The 26,484-nt window shown below is 31.6% G+C and overlaps 1 protein-coding gene across 1 annotated transcript; it reads right to left on the bottom strand.

Moving 5' to 3' along the window:
- Window positions 1-316: 316 nt before the first annotated feature.
- On the bottom strand, window positions 317-26,484 carry LOTGIDRAFT_171177 (hypothetical protein; the record flags this gene model as incomplete). Its single annotated transcript, XM_009047374.1, has 15 exons — window positions 317-428; window positions 822-949; window positions 1,578-1,726; window positions 2,485-2,607; window positions 2,651-2,743; window positions 2,787-2,813; window positions 2,912-2,947; window positions 3,315-3,611; window positions 4,102-4,356; window positions 4,918-5,069; window positions 5,375-5,483; window positions 7,475-7,783; window positions 14,548-14,670; window positions 22,914-23,126; window positions 26,388-26,484. The coding sequence occupies 15 exons, from the start codon at window positions 26,482-26,484 to the stop codon at window positions 317-319; spliced, it is 2,223 nt and encodes a 740-aa protein (XP_009045622.1).

Genomic DNA, 26,484 nt, shown 5'->3' with positions numbered 1-26,484 from the left:
CGTTAAATACAACATTGTAAGAAAACACTTTTCCAATATATTCCATTTGCATATATTTTGTGATCCTTTATTCTTTGGAGTAAGAACTAAGATTGCATATGGCAACTGTTGTTAAATTTTCCCCTAGCAGACGCATATTCAAATTTTGTGTCTTATAAGTACGGCTGTGCAACACTTCAATGATTTATGTTTTTACAGCAGTTTTCTCAGTTTGTCGATATTGATGGAACACAACACAAACTTGGTTTAGTCTCACTAAATGATGTTACTTTCACTCAAATGGAAGTTTGAAGATGACCCTGTTGATAAAATATCTTTAAACATTGGTAGCTAGTTTAGTAGCATTGATATTAGCAGGTGGAAGTCTTGAATTAGGGTCTGGTACCGGTGTACTTCTAAAACTACTATAACCATGTAATGTATCGTATCTAAAAAGAAAAAAAACTCAGATTGAAGGGGAAAAATAATACAATATGTAGTTTTTCATGTAACCTATCAGACTTGTGATTAATTTTGATCATAAGAATTTACTAGAAGGCCTTGAAATTCTACCCTGCTACCTGTATCACAACTCAAAATGAAAATGTGACTTCATATTTGCCAGCAATTAAATTAGTAAAGGACAGTTACATATATATAATGATCTCAAAAGATTTAATATCTGCTCTGAAATTCTACCTGTATCACAACTTAAAAAAAAAGTGTTTGCCAAAGCTCAAAAGCTAAAAAATGCAAGATAAAATATATTCAGTTTGAAGCAAGACTGATCTGTAGAAGTTTTTTTCCAAATGTGTTAGAAAATTAGAAAACATAATTCTTACCTATCTGGTGTTTCTAAAACTTCATTACCACTTAAATATTCATCTTCACCAGGCTGTCTCTGATTATATATATTTAATTGATATGGTTCTATAAAGCCATAGGAATTATTATTAGGAGGCTTGGTTTCCTGTAATATAAAAAAACATTGTGTTTAAAAACTCTTAGATATCATGTAGACAGACATTCATGCATGCATTTTCTATTTTCATAATAATTTAATGACTGCATATTTCATTTCCATTACTAAACCACTGGATTGGCTCACAAAACTAGTATATGACAGCAAGAATACCCATCAAAATCCATAGGAAATTTTTAATTTTCAGTTATTGTATTGCAAATGCATAACAATGAAATGAGTTTTATGTCCTACTTTTCGGCACCATGTGGAGTAATCAAGACAGGCAACGCCATGCAGAGTGCTATGAGGAAAATTTTGCAAGGACAGCAGCATTAGCCTGCTTTTTCGAATTTCCAACTGTCGAGGGATCTTTAACGTGCACAGTCTGTAGCACAGAGGACCTCAGTTTATTGTCCCACCTGAAAGACTAGACGCTCTTTCCATGTCAGCCCCTCTTACCTGCATCACTGACAGGGGAAAACCGTCCTTATTTTCTTATTTACACTTTCCAGGTGTTTACTTAACTAAAAATCTGCCTGGAAATTTGAGCCACATGTTCAAAAACCAGCATTTCTTAACTAAGATTTATGTTTTTTTAATAGATATTATCAATAAAATATAAATGACAACTTACCTTTCCATAATTAACATCCTCGTAATCTGCAGAATAACGATAAAAATCTTTATTATAATCTTGACGCCATTGATCCATTAGCGTAGATGGTGAATCAGATTTTTCACGTTTTTTATTTTCTGTACTACTATCAGTATCTGTATATGAACCTAAAATAGTCAAAATTTGGAATATCTTCATCTGAATTATTTAATAATTTTCTACATTTAATCATCTATTCATGCATCATTCAAAATTTGTAACCAAACTTTCGAAAAACGTCCACTTTTTAAAAATTTTAGATCAAATTTGAGTTGAATCATTAATTTGAATGAAATGAATTAAGTTTAGTTGTGACTATGATATTTGTTAATTAAGATTCTGGCATATTCCAAATCTTTTTTAGGTTTTACCAGATACATGATAATATCAGACTCTTAAACATTACAGACATTCTGATGCTTCCAGAAAGATGAAGATGACATGAAAACAATGCTGAAATCTTATGATAGTCAACAAACACCTTGTTCTTAATCTTAACGGGATTGTAAAATGTATTTTTCTTTTAACTTCTTAGGTGTATAGGGAATACTGATAGCATCCATTCGCACCATTCAAATTTCCAGTAAGACATCCCTGGTTCCACTAAAACTAAGCATTTTATGGTGTCCTATACACTTAAGCACTACGTATATTACTGGAACCACAGACATATAGAAGCCATAATTTGTCCTATGGAAGCTAAAAAGTTAAGAAAACATATTTACAATCCCTTTAAGTGTCAGTAGAACTACATGGTAAATCAGTATGATGAACACATGGTGTACTAACTAAACACATTTCATATATACTTGAGTAAGTTGTGATCAAAATGAACACATCCATGAGGTTGATGCAGATTAATGTAATGTCTGATGAGGATACCTACCTAAAACACTATTAGAATCTGTTGATTTATACCGATGATATAACACACATACTAATACTATTATAAATAATACTGCTATACCACCTACAACACCACCTATTATATAGGGTAATGGTGGTACAACTGAAATATAAATATTATAACATTATACTATCTTTAAGACCACCTATTATATAGGGTAATGGTGGTACAACTGAAATATAACATAACATTATACTATCTTTAAGACCACCTATTACATAGGGTAATGGTGGTACTACTGAAATATAAAGATCATAACATTATACTATCTTTAAGACCACCTATTATATAGGGTAATGGTGGTACAACTGAAATATAAATAACATAACATTATACTATCTTTAAGACCACCTATTATATAGGGTAATGGTGGTACTACTGAAATAAAAATGAGTTTACATTGTACCATCTTTATCACCACCCTTATATAAAGATGGTACAACTGAAATATAAATACAATAACACTATACCCCCTTCTATATAGGGAAATGGTGGTAGAACTGAAACATAAATAACATAACATTATACCATTTATGATAGGGTAATGGTAATATATAGGGTAATGGTGGTATTACATAACACTATACCATCAATAAGACCACCTAATATATGATGGTGTTACAACTGAAACATAAATAACACAACCCTCCTGTTATATAGGGTAAGTGGTACAACTGAAATATAAATAAAACAACCATTCTTTTTACATGTGCAGTATAACCGAAATACTATTTTGAAATTATCATTATACTGAAAGTTCAATTTCATATTAACCAGTAAATAAATCCAATAGTAGAAAGGAATATTACCTTTTTCTATTAGCTTTATGGTTGCTATATCTTGACCATAACTATTTGACACACTACAATTAAAATCACCAAAATCTTCTTCATGTAGATTTAATATCTGTAAAGTACTTTTTCTTCCAAATGGCAAATCTTCCTCAGAAGCTGAAAATCTTCCTGATGATGCATAATTTATTGGTTTACCATTCTTGATCCATAAGATATTTTGAGGTAATGGTGCTGAATAAGTTAGACATTCTACTAGTGCTGTATCACCTTTACTAGCATACTGTTCACCTTCGCTCATTATTCTTGGTGGACCTGAAATTTACAAAGAGTACCTAACAATTTAACATTCATTCTCTTTTCTGACTATCAGATGCTTGGGAGTTGACACATCAAGATTCACCTCAAATGAACTGAAGAGTAGCCGATCAACACTTATTTTTCCAATCTATGGTTCTCCAGTTGGATCTTAAATACATGTAAATAATCTTCAGAAAGACTAGAACTGCAAGAAAATTGTTTAATTCCTTAAAAATACCTTAAACTTTCTATTCTATACAATCTTTTCTATATATGTCAAAGCCACAAGAAAAGACGAGTCCTTATTTTAGTTTTCAAAAGCAGATAATTTCGGACATACATGGATTTGAAGGCTCAAATTTTGTCGGTGAGCTGAGAACACTATTAAAGCTCTTCAATTGGTCGTTAGGATGGCCAATATGAAGTTGTTCTCACTGCTTGTCTATATGATGGTTTTCTCCCTTTGATTAGAATGATCACAAAGATAAAACATAATAATACTTACCATTTTGTAAAAGATATATTTCTCTACTGACTTCACTAAAACCACTGACAGTTGCCATACAAATATATACACTGATATCATTCTTAGTTACAGAGTTAATCTTAAACATAGGAGTTGAACCTAACACATGATTAGATCCTTTTTTAGTCCAGATTATACTAGGCGTAGGGTTGCCATCTGCTTCACAGCGTAGTGATACACTATCACCAAGATCTACATTAGCATGTTGTGGCACTCCTTTAAATCTTGGACCATCTAAAAAAAAAGATTCAATTTCATGATTTGCTGTTTTTGTTTTATTAAAGCAGTGGTATTCAACCTGTCTTTGTATGTGTCCCCAAATTGAATCAGCATGAATATGATGTCCCCAAATATCGAGAGCGTATTTATGATTGGATATCAAGCACATTCTCATAGTTTGATAGTAATAATTCTCTAAATACTCCTAGACAATGTTAATTTAGGCTGTGTATAGTGTAGACATCATATGAGATGTTTGAAAGTTTTTCTTTTTCACAGAATGTGACTTGGCTGTGACACATCAATTGTCCCCAAAGAAAAGTGCAATTGTCTCCACCATGGGACATGTCCCTGTAGTTGAAAACCTAAGCACTAAAGTAACTAAGGGAGATCACTCAAATTCTAAAACAACTTTACATTATTGCTAATTTTTTTTCACCAAAAGATATTTTAATCATCAACTAAATTCTTGAGTGTGAAACTGGAAGTGACAATGATTAAACTTTAAAAATGTATGAAACAAGACAACATTTGCAAATGGAAAAAAGAATGGAAATGGCTAAAATGAAGACTTACAATGAACATCAAGTCGGTAGTTTCTCCGGGTTGATCCTACATCATTAATACCTTCACAGGAAATGACATCACCATGGTCATCTCTTGTCACTCTTGGAATGTCTAAAATATTTCTATTTTCATCTAATAATTGTTCACCATTTTTATACCACCTGGAAACAACATTACAGTTTATACAATTGTTTAGAAATGACATGAAAAACGGTGTTTTATGTTCTACTTTTCTACACCTGATTGGAATAATGAAGACTGGCAATGCCAAACAGAAATCAATGACACAAATGTCGTTAAAACAGTGCCTTTTACTTATTCTTTTGAATTCCAAATATCATAAGAATCCTTAGCATGCACATCTGGTTACTTGGATTGCAGTCAGCATTATATACCTTTTTTTCAACAACTGATCTTTGACATGAGTACAAAGAGGACTAATTCCTAGATATTTAGACCAACTTACTTCCATGTTATAGTTGGTGGATTAGCTAAACCACTACAACTAAATCTAAGAAAATCATGTTCTCGTACATGCTCTGATGAATTTAAACTCATTTGGACTTCTGGAACAACTTAAATATAGAAAAAAATTACTCAATTAGAAAACTTAGATTTAAGATTTATAATTGGGCAAAAGTGGTTTTGAAGATTTTGCCAAATTGAATTCATTATCCTACACACCATATGAAATGATTGCTAATTGGTCAAATTGAATAATTACTTAATGCATGAAACACAAATATTGATCTACTGGATCAAAGGTTACATGTTGAGTCAACTCAGATGCCTTTTAGTATTCAAGATGGAAATTATATTTTAAATAAAGTCCAACAATTTAATAATATCCATCTGCCGAGGTTTTACAATGCATCCCTGCAGTGGGCATTTTAAAAAAACATTGAACACCAACTTGGCAAACATCATTTAAGATGCAACACAAAAGAAACTCAGTGTTGGAATTTCACAGACGTTAGAAAATTGGAGTAATTTGGTATTTTAAAGAAGTTGTCAAACATTGGAATTACGTTGGAGATCATATTTTCATGACATTGAATTTCCAGGGGAGTCAATTATAGAATTGATGGACAAATACACGCCACAAAGACCCTTATTTTCTTTCCATTATCACACTCTTTTCTCATGAAAATGATGCATTTTGGTCTCTTATTTGAATGTTGAGTGTCAATTTTTTCCCCTCAGTGGCCTTATTTACATAAGCAAGTGTTTGGTGTAATGCGATAATTATCCTATTGAAATCCTCTTCAAAGGCTCTGAACTTGTCATATTCCATTCGTTAAAAAACTTGATTACATTGAATTTAATTAAAAACCTCATCAAATAAATTAATGACTCGCAACTGACAAGAAGAATAATGTATTCATCCGTGTTAAACCACAAATCTCGCAGGAACTGAGTGGAACCCAGACATCATTCGGTTAGAAAAAGTTTACAAATGTCTTTTATGACCCCGGCAAGGCGTGAATTAATACTCTCCCCTGGGAGAGAGGGTGTTGGGGTCAGAAGTGATATGTTAATTAAAGAGGTGTTGATTAAGATGCAGGATAATTAATGATTATATTAATAGATATAATTAATTAACAAATGACCTAATGAAATTAAAACATTTTCTATGACTTTTTTTATGAATAAAAACATGTGTCCGGGTTGTCATTATGAATATATAATGACAATGTTATTGTTAAAACTCCCTGTATGGTCTATTAAAATATCTTTCAAATTTCCATAAAGAGTCATTAAATCACATGTTTGACAAACTGAACAAATGGCTGACATATTTTTTTTCAATACACCAATTTATCATGGTCGTAAAAACTATTGATATGAAATGTTGAAGTATTGAACTATATGGGGGCTTTGTAATTTATGTTGCTTCATATGAATTTATTATAAAAGCAATTTGTAATCTGTTACTTGATGTCCTTGAGTTATAAAACCTCTGCCGGCTTTTTTTAACATTATTGATTTTTTAATTTTCATAATAAATTTGCCCCTCAAAGCTGGCGCAAAACTTACTGATTTTTTTACACTACTAATATTGGAGTGGAAAATTTGGCTAGTGTGCATTTGTCCATGACAGCCCTACAACAAAATCGGGAGTGATTGAGAAATACCTGCCATTTTTAATTGAAAGATGTCTTGACGTGCCTGTAGGCAAGTGTGCATTTTATGGGTGTTCCCGTTAAGTTGTCGTGACCTAGTTAAAGGTTGACCAACGATTTCACGATCTCACTTTTCTTCATCTCCCATTCCAGAAGAAAGTAAGTGAATCATCAAGAGAAAAGAAGCACAAAAAAGTAAAAGTTTTCTTCCTATCTGTCACCTCATTTTCAAACTGGATGACAAATTGTTTATGGTAGATCAACAAGAAGGTACTCAAGCGCCCCAGCCGCAATACATAATAAGTAAGATCGTGTACTGACTGCACATTCCGAAAATCGACCCCATCAAAAAATCGGTAAAAAAAATCGGTGTGTTTATTATTCAATTTTGGGTAATACATCTAATTCTATTTTATTGAAAAATTGAAAATTTATATACTTACATTGAACATCTATGGTAGCAGACACAAAATAGGGGTCTGTCATAGCCTCATTTTGAACATAACATTTAATTTTTTTGCCAGCATCTGATTTGGTGACATTGAGAGTAACAATACCAATGGTGTCCACTCTTTTACCATCTTCTTTTGTAATTTTTCTGGTGTAAGTTTCTCGGACACGTTCATCGTTAATATACCAACTAACATCAGACGCAGGTTTACCATTTAATGCACGGCATGATACATTAGTTGGTCGTCCTTTTACTAATTCTAACATTGGTCCACCATCTATCATTGGTGCATCTGGTGGTACTGAAATTCAAAAATAGTCAAATTTAAAATATTGCTTGAATATTAAAATGATCCTCCATTATTTTGTCATTCTCGAATTCTATGACCTATTTTTTGTCCATGATTATGGGCAAATGAAGACAATCATCGAACATGGACAACCTGTAACACAAGAGGCCTCTATTGTCTCATCATCTAAAGTTGCTGGTTGATTCTTCCACGTCAGTTTTCAGATCTGCCTGACTGACAGTTGAATCTGGGTTTGAAAAAAAATCTGTGAGACATTATTAAACCTATCCTGAAAATGTAAAAAATATAAAACTAAATTGATTTTTCTTTATGGTAATATCTAGCACTGTAATGCTTAAAAGTGAACTGGAATTTAAACATTTTCTGAAAAACCATCTGCAACCTTCTGAACTATAATTCAGCTCTCTAATCTCCCATTTAGTTCTCAAAGGAACTTGTTCATCAACTTCATTAATCTCAGTCTTTAAACTCATTAATTTACTAGCGGTAGAAGAATTAAATATAATCCTAGCTTAATTCCTTCATTCATTCCTTTACTCGGGAAGATGAAGATCCCATTAAGCAGTGATCAATAGACACTCATATTGGACTAGGGGAAGATGACAAACATTGACTCATGGTAGTAGCCCCAAGACAATTTACTCATGTCAACTTCAATACAAAGTTATTATTTTATTATTAATGATTTCTTGTCTTATTCTATTACTGATCTTAATTTCGCGGAGCAGACGTACAACATGGCTGCCTCATTCCCTTTAGAAATGTAGGAGTTGGTCAATGTTTGAACTAAAGTAGAGTATTGGGATCTATATCATTTCAAACTGATGAGTAAATTTAACATTTTCAAACAGTAAAGAGCCTAAATTGTTTAGACCATGGTCAACATGCTTAGCTAAGAACCACTGGTCAAAACTTCCTTACAGACATGAACCCCAAGAGCTTAAAGCTAATAGGATGAAGAAAACAATCTCATAGACAATCATTGCACACCAGCAGAATCATTTGTTTGTTGCAAAATCCACTGCAAAATCATCAGCCAACCTGTTGAGAAGCTGCATCATCTTACTTGATCATGCTTTGAATTTGACCCTGATGTGCTCAAATTTCTTTGCTTGGCTATATAAGTGTGAATTTTGATCAATTAAACTGTCCAGGAATTAATAGAAGTGTGTTTGATTTAAAATAAAATTTTTATAAGATGTCTGGACAACTCTTTTTACATCTTAAACTTCAAATATTTCATTTTTTATTTACGATTCCCCATTTCAGATTTATTATTTATAAACACATAAATATAATAATCCTAACTGAAATCAAAATAGCCAGCCTGGAAATTAACGCATTTTGGTTTCCTGCTGATTTCACTAAAACATACTATTAAAATCTTTCCTAATTTTGCCGTGAAATGGACTGTGAAAGATATTTGATATTTTCTTTCCGTAAAACTGATGTATTATATCCAGTTTTTATGAAGAGAAAATGACTGTATATTGATTGAATAAGGCGTTAAGTCCACATTATCTAATAGTTATCTGAAATCGGTCTATAGAATTATTATGGCCAAATTTTATATCATTATATTATAAGATACATTTTGGATCCTGAACCATAGAAAGTGCTAAATGTTTTTTAAAACATCTCTTAAGCAAAACCTAAACTAAAAGGTATTCATTAATTTTAAAATAGGAGTTGTTAAAACAATGTTTTATTTGTTGATCTGGATATCAGATTCTTAGGAGCTTTTTTAGATGACAGTTTCTCTGCTGAACTCAATGATGAGCTTCTCTGCTGATCACAAACATCAGCTTCTCTGCTGAACTCAAACATCAGCTTCTCTGCTGATCTCAAACATCAGCTTGTCTGCTGAACTCAAACATCAGCTTCTCTCTTAAACTCATACATCAGCTGTTCTGCTGAATTCAAACATCAGCTTCTCAGCCGAACTCAAACATCAGCTGTTCTCTTAAACTCATAAATCAGCTGTTCTATTAAACTCATAAATCAGCTGTTCTGCTGAACTCAAACATCAGCTTCTCTGCTGAACTCAAACATCAGCTTCTCTGCTGAACTCATAAATCAGCTGTTCTGCTGAGCTGAATCTCAACTCAATACATCAGCTATTCTGCTGAATTGAAACTGAACTCAAAATTGCTTTTCTGCTGTACTCGAACATCAGCTTTGCTGCTTACCTCAAACTGATCTCAAATATCTGCTTTTCTGCTAAACTCGAACATCAGTAGCTCTATGCTACCTTATCATCAGCCTTTGAGCCTAAAAAAATTGGATTACTCCAGATGCACTCAAATACATGTGAATGTCCACCAGGAAATGTGTACATTATCTGGTTTTCCTAAATGGTTATTATAACCCAGTTCTTATTATATATTTAGCCCTTCTACAGATACTCTGATAGCTTCGACAGACTTGGGAACAATTCCAATTCACAGCAGAAGAAACAGATAGTGTTATCATTTCATTAAAAAATCATACCAAATACCATTTAGTCATGCCTTTGTTCTTATTTTTAATAAACAATGAAATAAAACAGAAAATTATCCGGGTGTAAAAATAGAATTCCACAATGAACTGTTATCTCTATCAGAGACTGTTACAGTCAGAACCATTGTTTTATATTATAACTTTTCTTGATCAATATAACTGTACCAAAGTACATTTTAAACCTCTATATTTATCTTCACAAGAAGAACACCAATATAAACATTACCAAACTACTTTTCTACAGTTTTATAAATATAACTTTTTAACATACTTATTACATTGTCATCATCATTTTATCTCATGTTCCATGTAAATTATTGAAAAGCTGCATACAACAAAACTCTGGAGTTGTATACCATAAAATTGTGTCTGTTGCCTAAGGATTATTCTTAACTTGTCATTAAGTCCATCTAGTATTTGGTTTTCTTTAAATAGGTATTTGGTAAATTTTAAAATTTTGTTATTTTAATAATCATCGATTTATAATTTCCGTGCAAGAATTAAAGTATCAGTTTTTTTTAAAAAATATATTTTGATAATCTTATTGTTTTTAGATCTTAGAACTAAGAGTACGAATTTCCATTTTAACATAATAACCTTAACATTTGTGAACATTGCATGCTTTAACCCTGTGCCAGTGCCTTCTGTTGGATAGTTACTTGTTACCTTCAAGCCACCCTAATCTCTTAACTAGTCACAATCCGAAAAGAAAAGAATTACAAAGCCAAGTGAGCAGGAGAAACATTTGATTCAATTTGAAATTTAAATTAGGTACATTTCAGTCAACATTGTTTTTACAGAATAATTGCCTCAAATTTTTATGCATCTCATCTTTAATATGTTTAATATGAATTTTAAATATCTTACATCGTGGAAGCCAAAAAGTCATTTACTAATTCTGGCATTGCTTCAAGTTAAAAGAAATGTCTCTCATACAATGTTACTATTTGGTTGACTATAGAGAAGGATATGATATATTGAGGGTAAGTGTAAATGATCTAATTTGGTATTTTTTATGTGGAGGTCCAGTGAAAAGTATATAATATTATCATATCATATGAGTAATTTACTAATATTACTGATAGTATCTTTACACCATGGTACTAATTTACTAGTTTATTTTCTTAACTTCTCTACAGAAATAATTTCTTCAATGGTAAAGATTATGATTAAGATTATTGAAATAAGTACTCAATACTGCTCTAAGGTGAGCATTCTATGGCGCTTTACAAACACAGATATATCTTTATTAGTCAATAGAATGGTATTACACATATAGGCCTACATTGTATATATTTTACACACACAGTTCTTAGATAAAGGTCCTTTTGAAAAGATTGTTTTTTGTAACTTTTTCTTAAAAGAATCAACAGATTTACATGTTTTTACCTGTTCAGGTAACTTGTTCCATGTCAAGATGCCACACTGTTTTAATCCGTTAAGAATAATCAGGGGTAAGTGTTTTGAAATGGTACAGCATGGATAGACGTCTGTTCTCCAAAATATGTTTTGATAGCAGAAGGCTTTTGAACTTTGGGTTACTTCCAGCATAGGCCCTACCACCTAACAATGGCAGACATAAGAATTGAGAAAATACATCAAATGGTTTTATGTCCTACTATTTTGCACCTGTATGAGTTGATGAGGAAAGGCAACACCATGCAGTTTTCAATGAGGGAAATTTTTCTAGGACAGCAGCATCATCCTACTCATTTTTCACATAGATAGCCTGTAACATGCTGGACCTCAATTAATTGTCCCATCAGCTTCACTCTTTTTCTAAATACAAAAAAGTCAGACCCTCTTGCATTACTGGCAGGATAAAATTGAAATAAAACATCAGAAGGCATTTTCTTGACCAATTCAGTGATTGAAACCTAGACCTTCAGGTTAGTGAAGAAGTGTCTTATAGTACTGTCCATAAAGATTAAATGTAGCTAAAAATTCCAGGAACTAGTATAAAAGACAAAAAGAAATGAGGAATCGACCAATAATTTGTGTAAATAACGTGGACCCAGAAGTGATAAGGTTTCTAGGTTATCAGATAAACAACATCCTGAAAATCCCAAAAGACTATCAATTTTCTTAACCAATAATCTGAGGTTAGGTCAAACAGAATACACTTCTGAGACTAATTCTAATCTCTAATATTTCTTTCTGATCAATGTTTACAAACTTGTGTTTTTGAAATTGAAAAGTTTGATTTTAAATGTAATATATTAAAGAAAACCTGTAACTTTATTTGTATTATGGATGAAAGTTCCTTTAAAATGAAATAATATGTGCTATAATATAATATATTATAAGCTATTAAAATGATCTCCATGAAGAACGAAAATTTTTATTAACAATAATTTGTCTGGTCTTTCAAACTTCCCGTGTTAAGGATAGAGATCTTAAACATTGAATACAGAACATAATAAGGCTTTTAAATTTCATTTCTGACATTTATCCCACGTTAACACTCTAAACTTGCTCACTTTCTTGTCACAAAAGCTATACTTAAGAAAGCTAAAACTAAAAATGAAATTTTATAGGCCAATTTGAATATATATCATATGTATGTCTTTAAAAACTGAACACATAAACTGAATTTTAAGTTTAATGCAATCATGTGATTTTAATTTTTAATATGGTAAAGCCGAACAAGATGATAGCCTTTTATTTTGCTTTGCTTTTTAGCAAGAGAAGACATTTTGAATAGAATAGGCCAACAACCAGAAGAAACTCTTACAAATTTCAAATCTTTTTTAGATATTTGATATTCATCTACCTTCAAATCAGACATAATTTTATAATTATCTCCTTTACACTTTCATAATGTAACAAAATCTTCACAGGTGTAGCAGACGTATAAATCATCCTCCATTAAATGAATTTAACTTCTGCATCAAAAAGAGAGAAAAAAGGCGGGAAAAATGTGCATCCTCCTACAAATGTAATAGATATAGAGTACAGTGTGATGTAATTGGCTACCATATGCAAAATATAGATGAAAGACATTGAATCTTTAAATATTGAGTGCATTTATCAAAGTAAGAATTTATTTTAGGATTCCTGAAGTTCTATGAATGCTGACAGGTTCTTCCTTCTCTATTCAAGAACTCCATCAAAGACATTGAATTATTGGGTGTGAGATGTTGATTGGAAGCACCAGGTACATTGAACTTTTGTCATTTAGGTACTGACTAACACTAGGCTTATTTGACAATTTTTTGACTTACATAGCTCAAAAAGTCTGAATTCATATTGTTTAAGTTTTTAGCATATACATGTATAGTTATTTAGGAGTAAAAAAAACTTGGAATATATTAGATTTTCAGCTGTTTTATTGTGTTTAAGAAAGAAAAAGACAACAAAATTTTTAAAGCATAAACAAGGTGCTCAGGAATCTTTTCTACCAGCTGATCTTTGGGCAAACTTTTTAGCATTGGCATTTCCAGATTATCATACATGTATTATGCAAGTACTCTTAAAGCTATACATGTATCATGAAAGTACTTTTAAAGCTATACATGTATCATGAAAGTACTTTTAAAGCTATACATGTATTATGCAAGTACTCTTAAAGCTATACATGTATCATGAAAGTACTTTTAAAGCTATACATGTATCATGCAAGTACTTTTAAAGCTATACATGTATTATGCAAGTACTCTTAAAGCTATACATGTATCATGAAAGTACTTTTAAAGCTATACATGTATCATGAAAGTACTTTTAAAGCTATACATGTATTATGAAAATACTTTTAAGGATATTAACATGTATCATGCAAGTACTTTTAGAGCTATATATGTATAATGAAAGTACTTTTAAAGCTATACATGCATTATGAAAATACTTTTAAGGATATATACATGTATCATGCAACTTATGCAAGTACTTTTAAAGCTATACATGTATCATGAAAGTACTTTTAAAGCTATACATGTATTATGGAAATACTTTTAAAGCTATACATGTATCATGAAAATACTTTTAAGGATATATACATGTATCATGCAAGTACTTTTAAAGCTATACATATATAATGAAACCACTTTTATGGCTTTATATGTATCATGAAAGTACTTTTAAGGCTTTACGTATCATGAGAGTACTTTCAAAGCTATACATGTATCATGAAAGTACCTTTAGAGCTTTTTGGACACTTTCTATAGAAGATACATTTTTATCAGAGATCACAAAGGGACAACAACAAATTAATTCATTGACACTGGTGATAAAGGGTTAAGAAAATAGTAATTACTTACATAATATATTTAATTTTGCTGTCTTACTGCGAATACCACTGACATTCTCTGTTGCACCAACTTGACATTGATAAATAGCATCATCTGATAACTCTACATCTACTATCTGTAGGTTATATTCCCCTAGGAGAGACAGAAGATAGAAATATCATGATGGATAAATGATGGAAGATCATATTTATTTGTTCAAAATCATTAATCTAAAGTCTGTCAGCTGGAAATGAAGGGTTAATAGATAAATGACAAATAACTGTCAGTAATCAGTACTGAAAAAAGTCTTGAATTAATATTTTCTCACATGTACAAAATCTATTTTTTCTACAAAACGGAAAAATGAAAATGTACACTTATTAGTTGTATACTATGCCATATCAGTTCTAATCTGGCCAGTGGCCATTATTTAAACCTTTTTTCAATTCAATTTTAAAAAGTTAAAAACAATTTCAGTATCATTACTGCTAAGCCATCTCCACAATGGCAAGCTATTATGAAATTTTTTACTTATACCTTGACTGCAATAGTCCGCTTTCCTGTATCACAAAAGTTTGTAAATACTGGGATTTGATTGGATTGTATGCTAGCAAAAACAGCTTATCAGAGCCCTTGACAGAAAGTCTGGGAACAGAAAGCTATAAAGTTTACAGTCTTTCTGTGGATGGCTCTGATTGGCTGTATATGCTGGCGTACAATCCTATCAAATCACTGCATTCCATGATACAAGAATAGTGGCCATTGCAGTTAAGGTATAAGTAAGAAATTTGTTGACACTGTGAAGATGCTGCAAAGCTAGCTAATCAGCTTCTCAAATGATTTCATGAATGCAATATGGCAATAAGCTGATACTTGAAGCAAAATTGTTGGAGTAATCACTAAAGACATTACAATATTTCAGGTCTTTGGACCAAAAAACACTGGTTAAGTGTGTTGCTTGAAATTTCCAGAATGCTGCCAAAACACAACAGCACCAACCTGAAACAATCAATAACGCTTACAACTTAACTAATTACATTAGTTGCCATTTCATGGTTTTCTGAGACAAAATGTCTTACGTATTTAGTCTGATAGTAAATTAAATGTCATTTTTCTTCAATGCTATTGTCAGAAGTGGAGTAGAGTAGTGGGTACTAGGCCATGAACACTAACAATGATTAATCAAGAAACCAATGGACTGGATGACCAGGAAAATTGGTTTATTCTCACTAATCTTTTATATTTGATAATCTAATCTACATAGGAAATGAAGTGAAATAATGAAAACAAATGTCATCATTACTTATTTTCACTTGAATAAACTTTACAGGACCAAAAATGAAAAAGTCATAATCTTGCTCCTTGTCTTTCAATCTAAAGACAGCTTTTGGAGTCTGAGACCTTCTTATTAGACTCATAAGTCAACCATTAATGCAAACAAGAAATTTCCATATACTGGGAGGAAGAATCTTGAAGAGGTTCATTCTGCTTCTCTCTGTTAAGGACACAGCAGACACATTGCATTTATCCTAGTAGCCATTGATGCGAATGTTACAGGTGAAATAAAATTAATGTCATATAGACCTACTAAGAGATGAGTATATGATGTTGTATTTTATTCAGTATTTATTTATACAGAATTAAGTTCTAAAATTAGACAATTCACCCTAATTTCAAAACAGCACTTCTGATGGTTTGAAGATTAAATTTCCAATCATAAGCCAGCAGCATGAGATGTACTTTCCATAATTTGTCTTAAAATATATATTTTGTTTGCTTTTCGTTGTTCTCCCCAATTTCTGTGCAAGGTCATGTCATTTAGGCTACATTTTATTCTTGTTTATACATTCAAGAACAAGAGAAGAGTCCCTCTGCCATCTTTACACACTTACTGTTGCATCAAATATGGATATGGAGATAAGATTTCTGGCAAATCAACCAACATCCATAAAGGATTAAACAACTCTTTACAATGCAAATGCCTAAACATTTGAATTACACAGCTTATAGCCACATGCAATTAGAATGGGAATTATCAGAAAAGAAAGTTCACTTCCATCAAATAAATATCTTTTAAAGAGATCTACTAGATCACATTTGTTTAACCCTTTGGCCACAATAAAGAGAAATCAGTCTGGTTTAGAGGCTATAATCTCCAATCTGACAGTTGGCTCATTTCATTTTCACAAATGTCACAATATGACAATCTTTATTAAAATAAAGATGGATCTGAGTCCATTAACAGTCTTTAAGAGATATCACAAGTTAATCAGAAATTTTCATAAAGTTACCAGAAATGATATCTTTATCCGTCTTGATCCTTATTTATGCTCTTCCTGTTCAGACGCAAGATTATCCTGTTCAATCTTGCATATTTCATTGTCCTCATTTTCTAATATCTAATGTCAAAGAAGCCATTAAAATTCTTTGAGGAAGGTCATGAATTCACAGGCTCAAATTTCATACTGAAGTTTCATTACATTGTACAATGCATCGAAGTTGGGCAGACTATTAAGTAGTTTGTTCCAAATTTACAATTCTGTCTGACGAAAGCAGACTACAAACACTGGTAAAGAATTGTTACTAATACCTATCTAAAAATGACTGAATTTTGATAACATGTTAATTTAAGAATATTGTACTCTAATTATTTGTCTAATGGCCGAGAGGCTCAAATTCAGCTAAATGAAGCAACAACACTTTTCAGAATTGAATTTAACATATAGTTCTTGTACGATTTCATACAAAATACAAGGGGCTAGGACTATTTTAACTTTCAGAAAAAATATGCAATTCTCAAGTGCAGATATTACCAATTTCATGACAATCCTAATGCAAAGTAATTTTTTTTGTCATGCCCTTCGACACTTGTTTTGAGATTTAAGCTAATCCCTTCCTAGACCCTCCTCATTAACAATTTTTCAACAGTCTACTCTTTTTTTAATGGCTTCAACATCTTCATTAAACACTAACAATAAGCCACAGTAAAATCTCTAGCGGGTGCTGGGACTAGACCAGAATCTATCAAGAGTTGACCGGTAAATTGATGAGATGACCAGTAAATTAAAGGGTAGGGAGAACAAAGGGAGGAGAGATAATGATTTTTACGTTAATAAGCTATAATAGTCCCGACACTGTGGCTAAAAATAAATCAATAATAACAGTACTTCAGGCAATCATTTTTTTTTTTATCACTGATTCTCGTTCCAATCCTTTCTCTATCAAGTGTTCAGGTTTTCAAGTCTGGCATTGGGACATATTCTAATTAAATGATATGTTTCCACTTTTTATTTTGTTGTTACCCGAAACTAATCGCTATCATTTTCTTCACATACTTATAGACTGGCAATAATAGTAGAAATATCACGTCTAGCATAGAACTCAGACCACATAAATTTCTTTAATACTTATTGTATACAATTGTAATCCTCTTTCACACTTCCTTTGCAAGCCCATTTTTGATTAATTTTTGTTTTAGATTTAAACTTTGATGTCTAAAATTGCATTTTCTTTCAGATTTTGGGAGATAATGAGATATTTGTAGCGTTCTACTTTCACTTTGACTCTTACAAAATAAACATGGTCAAAATGAATTGTATTTTGGATGAGTCAATACAGGTCAGGCTTTCATGTGACATATACAAAATTTCTAATAAAAGTTATAGAAGGTTGAAATTTACGATTTAACATTGAAAGAGATGGCAATTGAATAAGTGATGTCACTAATAATTTTCCTAGATACATAAAGATTATCTGTGTATTGACTTATTGAATTATATTTACAAGTTTGACGTGACAATTCAATTTTGAAATTCAATTTTGAAAATATACCAGTGATTTTAAAAGCATCAGTCATCTCTGTCAAATTTAATTTTGTAATAAAATTTTGTTGGTGCACATTTCAAGGTTTCATATAAGATCACAAGATGGAAACCATATTTACAATCCTACAGTACCAAATCCACCAAAACCAACAAAATGTGTTGTAAAATAAGTCCATTTGATATTTTTTGAAATCACAGTAGATATTCTATGATGTGATGTCTTGACTTTCAAATTGATTTCAAATTCCATAGAATAATATTATCAGAATACAAAATTTGTAAATTAAAATATAGAGAATTATATAAGATTTCAAACATCATTCCTAGACTAGTTTTCCTTATAAACTTTCTATTTGAATAAGTCTGACACAATAACATGAAGTTGTTGGTATCAAATGAACAACAATTTGATTTTGGTCGTCTGACTTGAATTTTATCTTGGCATTCAAACCTGATTCTTGATGACTACATTCGATCATAGAGGTCTTACTTTTTGAAGTGCCTTTCTTTTTGAAAATCTAATATTTGAATATTCTTTTAGATGGAAAATGGCTGACAAAAAAAAAAACAATAAAAATTTTAAAATGCAAAGATAAAGGAAATAATTTGATCCAGAACTGCACATTTGTCTACCCCCATTTCCATGTCCAAAAATAACATTCAAGAAACCTGGTTATAAATCGAACTTTATAGTTAAGAAATATTATTCATAATGAAAGAAAATCCAAAACCTCATATTACATTTATTTACTTCTATGACTTTTTTCAGGAATCATAACCTATGATATCAATTACAGGAATATCTTCATCAAGGGAAGAAAATATGACAACATACTGACAATCATTATAAAATATAAAAAAATCTGTACAAGAAGGTTAAATATCTCATCTGCACTCAATTTATCTTTACAAATAAATATGGCCGCCTGTCATCACTTTTTGTTTGTTTATTTCATGCATGATGCATGTTTGAGTTGACTTCTTTTAAAAACATGACTCCTATTTCAATGGTAGCTGAGGCAGAATTTGGAAAATAGCAATGAAGATTGTTTGTATAGCAAGGACGAACTGCCCTAACATGAAACTGACATTACTATCACCAGAAATTCACCATAATTTAACAGATGTGGGAAACATGGAGGCTGTTTGTGGCATTGTTAAGATCTTCTGATAAGAATACCTGATAGTTACACCATTTCTACCTCCTTCTTCCTACTCTCTAATCAAATGAACATTAGTACAGTCAATTGTAGTAAAAACATGATGTGACGTCTAAGAAATGGGGTGTGAAATTGCATATTAATTTGTCTTCAGATGTGACATTTTACAAAATGTGGCATAACTGTAGAATGTCAACACTTTTCACATTTTGTCAGTGAAAATGTAAATTTAAAGGGGAAGTCATGATATGAATGAAGAAATCAGTTTTATGTAGCGACACTGATGACACATTATGTATCAATCTCATCATTTTCAGCTGGCTGATGTGGACAGATGGCAGTTCCTGAAAATTTGTGCTGCTAATGGAATGTCTTTGATTAAACCAACTCATGCCAGAAAATTAGGTTTGACATGTGAATATGAATTCTAATTATAGTAATCATTTCTTTGTTGTTTATGATTACCACAATAACAAAGTCTAAAAAAAAGCATTTTATAAATTGGGACAAGGTATTTTTTGTAGTTAGTATTGAGTCATAATTTGGTAAAGTTTTTTTTCAATTACAGAAACAACAGACCTCTGACAAGAATTTGAAATGACCCTCCATACACATACAACTCAGGATTGAAAACCCTTCCTTAATCCATATAAATCTTGTTTTTAAAGAGGAGAATGGGAGTATGTACTTTCAAAACAAAAGATGGCCCCAATCCCCCAACTCTTATGTTTCCTATCATTTTACATGTGAACCTCCCCTCCCCCCCCACCAAACAAGTCATGTAACACCATGCACTCAGTCTCAGTTTTCAAATAAATTTACAACAAAAATTAATTGTAGGGATCATGAAATTGTCAAATTGCCGAACACCCCCCTGTGTACGACATCTTACAATATATACCAATTACAAAAATGAAGGTAATTTGAACAAGGTTCATTTGGTATATAGTCTGTTTTTGATTGAACTAATCCAAAATGACGCCATTATATATGGATTGTAAATGCTGTGTATTAAATAGATTAACTTGTCAAATGACATCATTTTATTTTTCTGATATGTCAGCAATAGATAAAAATAGTCTAATTCTTTCCACAGCTTGTGGTATCACTTTCCTGGCCATTTTTTTTCCTGTTCTAAATGTTACCAAGTCAAGGATCACCCATAAGTTTTTTTTTCGTTCTTTTGATTTATTTAATTGTTAGTTGCTGGGATACTCTAAAGGCCTGATTCCTTTAAATCATACCCACTAACGGTATCAATCAGCACAACCAACTCTCTTGGAAAATTTGAATTTTAGTGTTTTGTAATATTAGTGATGGATTCGGCCATCTTTGTTTTCTGTGTGAACCATTCATGCCTTTTGGTTGAATTGAGGAGGTACTAAGGGGGGCTATATTTAGAAAAGGGATTTTAGATTGGAAAAGGTTTGGAAGCAGGGCTCTGAAGCATTCTTAATTCTGTGAATATGAGCCATTTGAAAATATTTAGAATTGAACTAAATTTATGCTTTGAATATAACTGAACTCATTTCATGTTGTTTTTTTTTCACATCCATTCCTATACATTACTGAAACAGATGGTTTAAACAGAGGGAGGTTGGTTTTTCTAATTATTAGCCTATGATGCAAAATATACATCTTAAGAAACATCATCAAAGATACTCAAGATTAAAACATGTGAACTCTACAAATATACAGCATCCTTGACAGAGGGTAAATTGACACATTGCCAAGGAAAGGTAACAAATTCACTTATCAACCAATGACCAAAAGGAAAAATAAGTCAGTTATTATCTTCATAATTTTCATCAAAACAAATGTTTCAGTAGAAGGGAAATCAGAACATAGTGATATTAAATGTTAACAGACGGTCAAATGTTAGGAATTGATGGTGTGTTGAACTGATAATATAGTTTATAAGTTTGATAACTCTTATCTTATCAATTCATAAAGCTTCAGGTATATAGAAATTATTCTTAAAAACATCTGTTAGAACTTATTTCAGATAGATTTTCATAGTATAAAAATTTTGGCTGCTCCAAAGGCAGGGTACATCAAAAGTTACTCCTTGGCAGAAGAATAGTGACAATTCATTCTTCAATTTTTTTCTTTACATATTTTTATCGGAAATTATCAAAATACATACAAAAGAATTGAAACAAACTATAATAGAAAATTAAACATCAAAAGTTTATATGATAATCCTCAAGATTATGAATTATGGCAATGATGGAAAACTCATCCACCCAACTTTCTGCTCAGCTTTTGCTTTGGTTATTTCAGTTACAGTGTAACAACCACTTAAACAACCTTGATAATTGTATGACATAACCATGCAACTATAGGATATTATTAAAGATACATAGCATTAAGATATTTCTGTGGCATAAGATATGAACTTATCTACTAAACATTATACAAGCTCATAAAGTCAACTTTATCAACTAGGTCTCCATGCCACTGATAAATCTCATCCTTAAAATCGAACGCTTATCGTTTACAATAGTATCTTTGTAGCTTTATGGTTTACCAAGAAGACCTTAACCAGTACTAAGAAATGAAAAAGACTACTCAAGAAGTGCCACCACTGTGTTATTTTAATCTGAACTATTTAAGATAAATCTATCACTAACTGATATTATATACAGATTTTATCATTAATAAGCACTCTTTGGGAAAATCAATCTGAAAACACTGGTCAGCAGAAGTTCATCTTATTTCAAATTTCTGACCAGTTTCTAATATCCTGCCCATGTTTGTGTATTATTTTAATAACAACATAGTCTTCATACAACAAAACACAAGACAATTTTATGGAATATAACATAACATCACCCTTTTATCTATTGTCTCTCTTAATCTCTATATTGTTTCTTGTTGGTATATATTTTGTTATGTTTTATTCTCTTGCCATTACATTTGATGACGACACGTGTATATTGTGTTGAAACGTTATGTGTCTAACCTTATTAAAGAAGTGTGTTATATTCCATAATATTGTCTTGTGTTTTGTTATATGTGCTCCTCGCTTCTATATGTCGGTTCAAATCTTACAGCATAGTCTTCACATGTGCATGTATGGTGTTCTTTAACTGCAAATGAGCTACATGTCAAATTTTCATTTCAAAAAGTGATACTTTTAGCTGAAATTGAGCTCTACCAACTGGGAAACAAAAGTTTAGATGATATTATCCCTTTAGGTGTATCAGGATGTTCTCTTCATTCAGTACTGGACACAATATTTACCAGCATGATACTAATAAAATTCTGACCGATATCAAAAGATAAAAGGAAAACAGGATAAGTGCAGTACACCGAACCAGATGTGTTTTACATCTATAGTCTGTTTTATATATCGGTATTCTAAATTTATTGTCAGTCTAATAAAACATAACAATATCTACTAACTTACCTAGTTTACGACCAGAACCAATCTGCGTATCTCTACCTATCATGGAATAACGAGGATACCATTGCAAGTTTCGGTCAATTCCAAGTGCAAATTTATCCTTCGTCCATTGGACATCCCCTCTGCGATCAGATACAGTACATTTAAGTATGATAGTACTACCCTGAATGGCGTTGGTATTTTCTGGTTCAACTATAAACCGTTGTAAGCTTGAACCTGTAATACCAATTAAAGTTATATTTTTTTATGCATCGTTGATAGAAGATTTGGAGAAAAGCTAAAAAATAAAAGTAGAAAAGATGAAGTTACCAGGTTGAAATCAACGCCTTACATGCTGATAATAATAACGATACTGACACGCTTTATGACTCATGTGGTCTCAATTAGCCAAAACACAAATCACTTCCAACTACTCTTTAAATGGGACCATTTCTTTTTTATGTCAAAGAGTACCAAGTACTAAATCGGTTGTTTCATGATGAAAATGGTGGAATTAAATGTTCATTTTATTGATGAGGTTCAAGTATTATGTTTTTTTTTCTCCTGATGAAAAATGAGAAATAGTCTCCAACACAAAGGAGATTTAGACAGACGGTCAACTATAATAGATGAGCATAATATTGAGATTGGATGAAAAATCAACACAATTTTGAGACTATTTTTTGCAGAAGGCAGCTGCTGATAATCAGACGGGCATTAAATCATCTGACTCATCCTTCCTAATTCTGATTCAATTTTCTAATTATTTTATAAAATACTTGTAGTGGTTAATTTCTGGTTTAAACTAGTGGACCTGACTATTCTAACGCATAATTCAATTAGTTTCATTCCTAAACACTTCCTGTTACATTTGGTGTCCGTGTTTGCCAAAATGTCAACCTTTCCAATAATATTACTTCAAAGATATTGAAGAAAATGATTGAAATCGGAAAATGTGTCCGGTAAAAGTAATCATATCATGTAGAAAAATGTTCATTCAATATGACTGAGTCAATATTTTATGTCATCAACCGAACTGAAATTGGTGCAGAAGACACAATCAGAGAAAGTTGTAGCAGACGCAATAAAATAACATGCATCAATCTCCCTTTATATCAACCAAAACTTAAATATTTAATGATGCGCATTTGTATTAATCTTGAATACTTAAATCACATCTTCCTTTTTGTGACCCCCACAGGATTTCCTAATTTGAAAGAATAAAAATTTAATGACACAATCATGTCCAGTCATCTTTCCTTACAAGAAAAAGTCGTTGAAATAGGATTGGATTCTGAAATGTTTTAAAGGTAGCCGAAAAGAGCCAATACTTTATTGTATCAAGGTAACTTTTTCCAAATGCTGTGATATTGAAAAAAAATTGGAAACTCTAACATAACTTAACAGAGATATTTAATCAGAAAGGAAAAAATACTGTTTTTATACATAGGCCACAAATCACAAATGCCTCCATAATTTATTGCACTGGCTCAATTAAAGTGGTGACATTGGCTATAAAATATGGTAATTTGACAATTGAACATCTACATATAGCCAACAAGCAATGTCAGACCTTTAAGCTAGAAAAAGATGAATCATGGTGCATAAATCTAGTAATCAAGTGCATCTTAATACCGCTTTCTTAATCATGATAATAGGAACATCTCTAAGATTTCAACCACCTTGAATAAATCAAGGATGAAATCAGACCTGATGGTTCCAGACCATTTTGAACATGAACAAGTCAAATCAAGTTCAAGTTGTAGCGGTATTGGTTCCACCTGAAGCAAACATTTTGATGGAATTTGATATAGAAATAGTGTGGCGCAGGTGAGATATGGTCCAGTGTATTAGCACTGATAGCCATGTTTATTTTAAACAGATCCTTCCTCAAGATAGATTCAAAATAATTGGCTAATTAAGGTAACCAATTTTCGACAAATTCCGCTGATTAGCTGCGGAGATGAAAAGTTGGTTTGATTCCACGTAAACAGATGGCCCAAGATGGCTGAAGAAAACTATCAACTGTTTGGTTATTAGAACAACAAACGGATATAGGAGAACGAGCAATGATAAAAAACATTTCAACAAATCATTAGAGAAAAGGCAGGTTGTTTTCTGTGACTTCTGCTATTTTTGTAAGCCGTCTGCTACATAAGTTTCAAACGCAACATGGATATTTACCAAATAACAGATAATACCATTAGAAGCAGTGAACCACACTGGTTTTAACGAAGTTCTAAAGTTAGAAATATCTCTATTTCATTGCCTGATATTGGAAAAGTATCGGCTTTATTGACCTAACTCAGAGAAACCTATCATTTACAGTCCAATATCAGTTAAACAAAACCTCTAGGTTCAACCCAAATCATCTAACACACTCGCTTCTATTTTCACAATTGACGTTTCCCTATCAATTAAGTGTGATTTGGATAAAATTGAACTGTTAAAGAAGAGTCTGGCTTTTTTCCTCCTCTTTCCCATGGGATGTCAAATAATGAATTTGATTGGAAAAAATCACCTGATAATCCATTTAATGTAAGGTCTTTAATTTGATACAAGACCACTTTTTTAGCCAATTAATTCCACTGTTCTTTTTCAAAAAAAAAATAATCGAAAAAGTTAACATGATTATAGTTGCTGTTAATTAAGAGTTAAAGCAGTTCAAATCAACCTTGACATGCGAATGAGAAACCATAATTTGTCAATTCCGATCAGTAAAAACTTTACAGCTTAGAAACAAATCTTACTGACAACACTTTGGTGTACTGGAAACCAATTAGTGTCCTGGACCTCAATATTAAATAATAACATCTTAAGATGGAATTTACAAACAATGTTTATATATGCAACTAATTTTGTTAAAAATTTGCAAAAAATATTATAATGGCAATAAATAAACAAGTGGTAACAGTCTGAACCCAAAACGAAACGCGAAATCCATAATTTAAGTAAGTTAGACAAAAATTTGAAAAAAATATTACGTTTCTAACTAACTCAGTCAACAGGACAAAAAAAAAATTATGATCAATTAATGTGTAACCTCTTGTCCTAAAATTTCACATTTACAATATTAAATTTTCAGACGATATTTTGAAGTAATCAAGATCAAAGTAAATTTGGCTGAGGCTAGTAATCAGAAAGGGAATGACAATGATACATATACATTGCGTAACATTGGACAAAAATATAATGGAGATTTTCACATGTATATTGTTTTTACTATACATAATGAATAATAAGAGTTTTATTTATATAACCATTGTCATGCAACACCAAATATGACAGGAAGAGATCATAAAGTTTATTTGAGGTTTAATGATAAAACAGTCAAATGTTTTGATTAGTATTTTGGTAACCTGAAAGGTGATGATGTACAGCTATTAGTTTTAGTACTTTTCTGTTGTTCCATCATCAGAAACTAAGTCAGTAATCTAAACAAAGGGAGATTATTTCACTTGGTTTACAACAGATGGCGCTGTTAAATAGTTATCTTACCTTTAGAAATAAAGAGTTCCAAGACTAACGTAATTACTATGATCAACTTTCGTAATCCGTCTGTAAACGATGTTCCCGCTCTTTTCCTGACTTCCAT

This window comes from Lottia gigantea (assembly GCF_000327385.1).
Source record: "Lottia gigantea unplaced genomic scaffold LOTGIsca_111, whole genome shotgun sequence".
Taxonomy (NCBI): Eukaryota; Metazoa; Mollusca; class Gastropoda; family Lottiidae; genus Lottia; species Lottia gigantea.
This window is presented reverse-complemented; position numbering and strand designations above follow the sequence as displayed.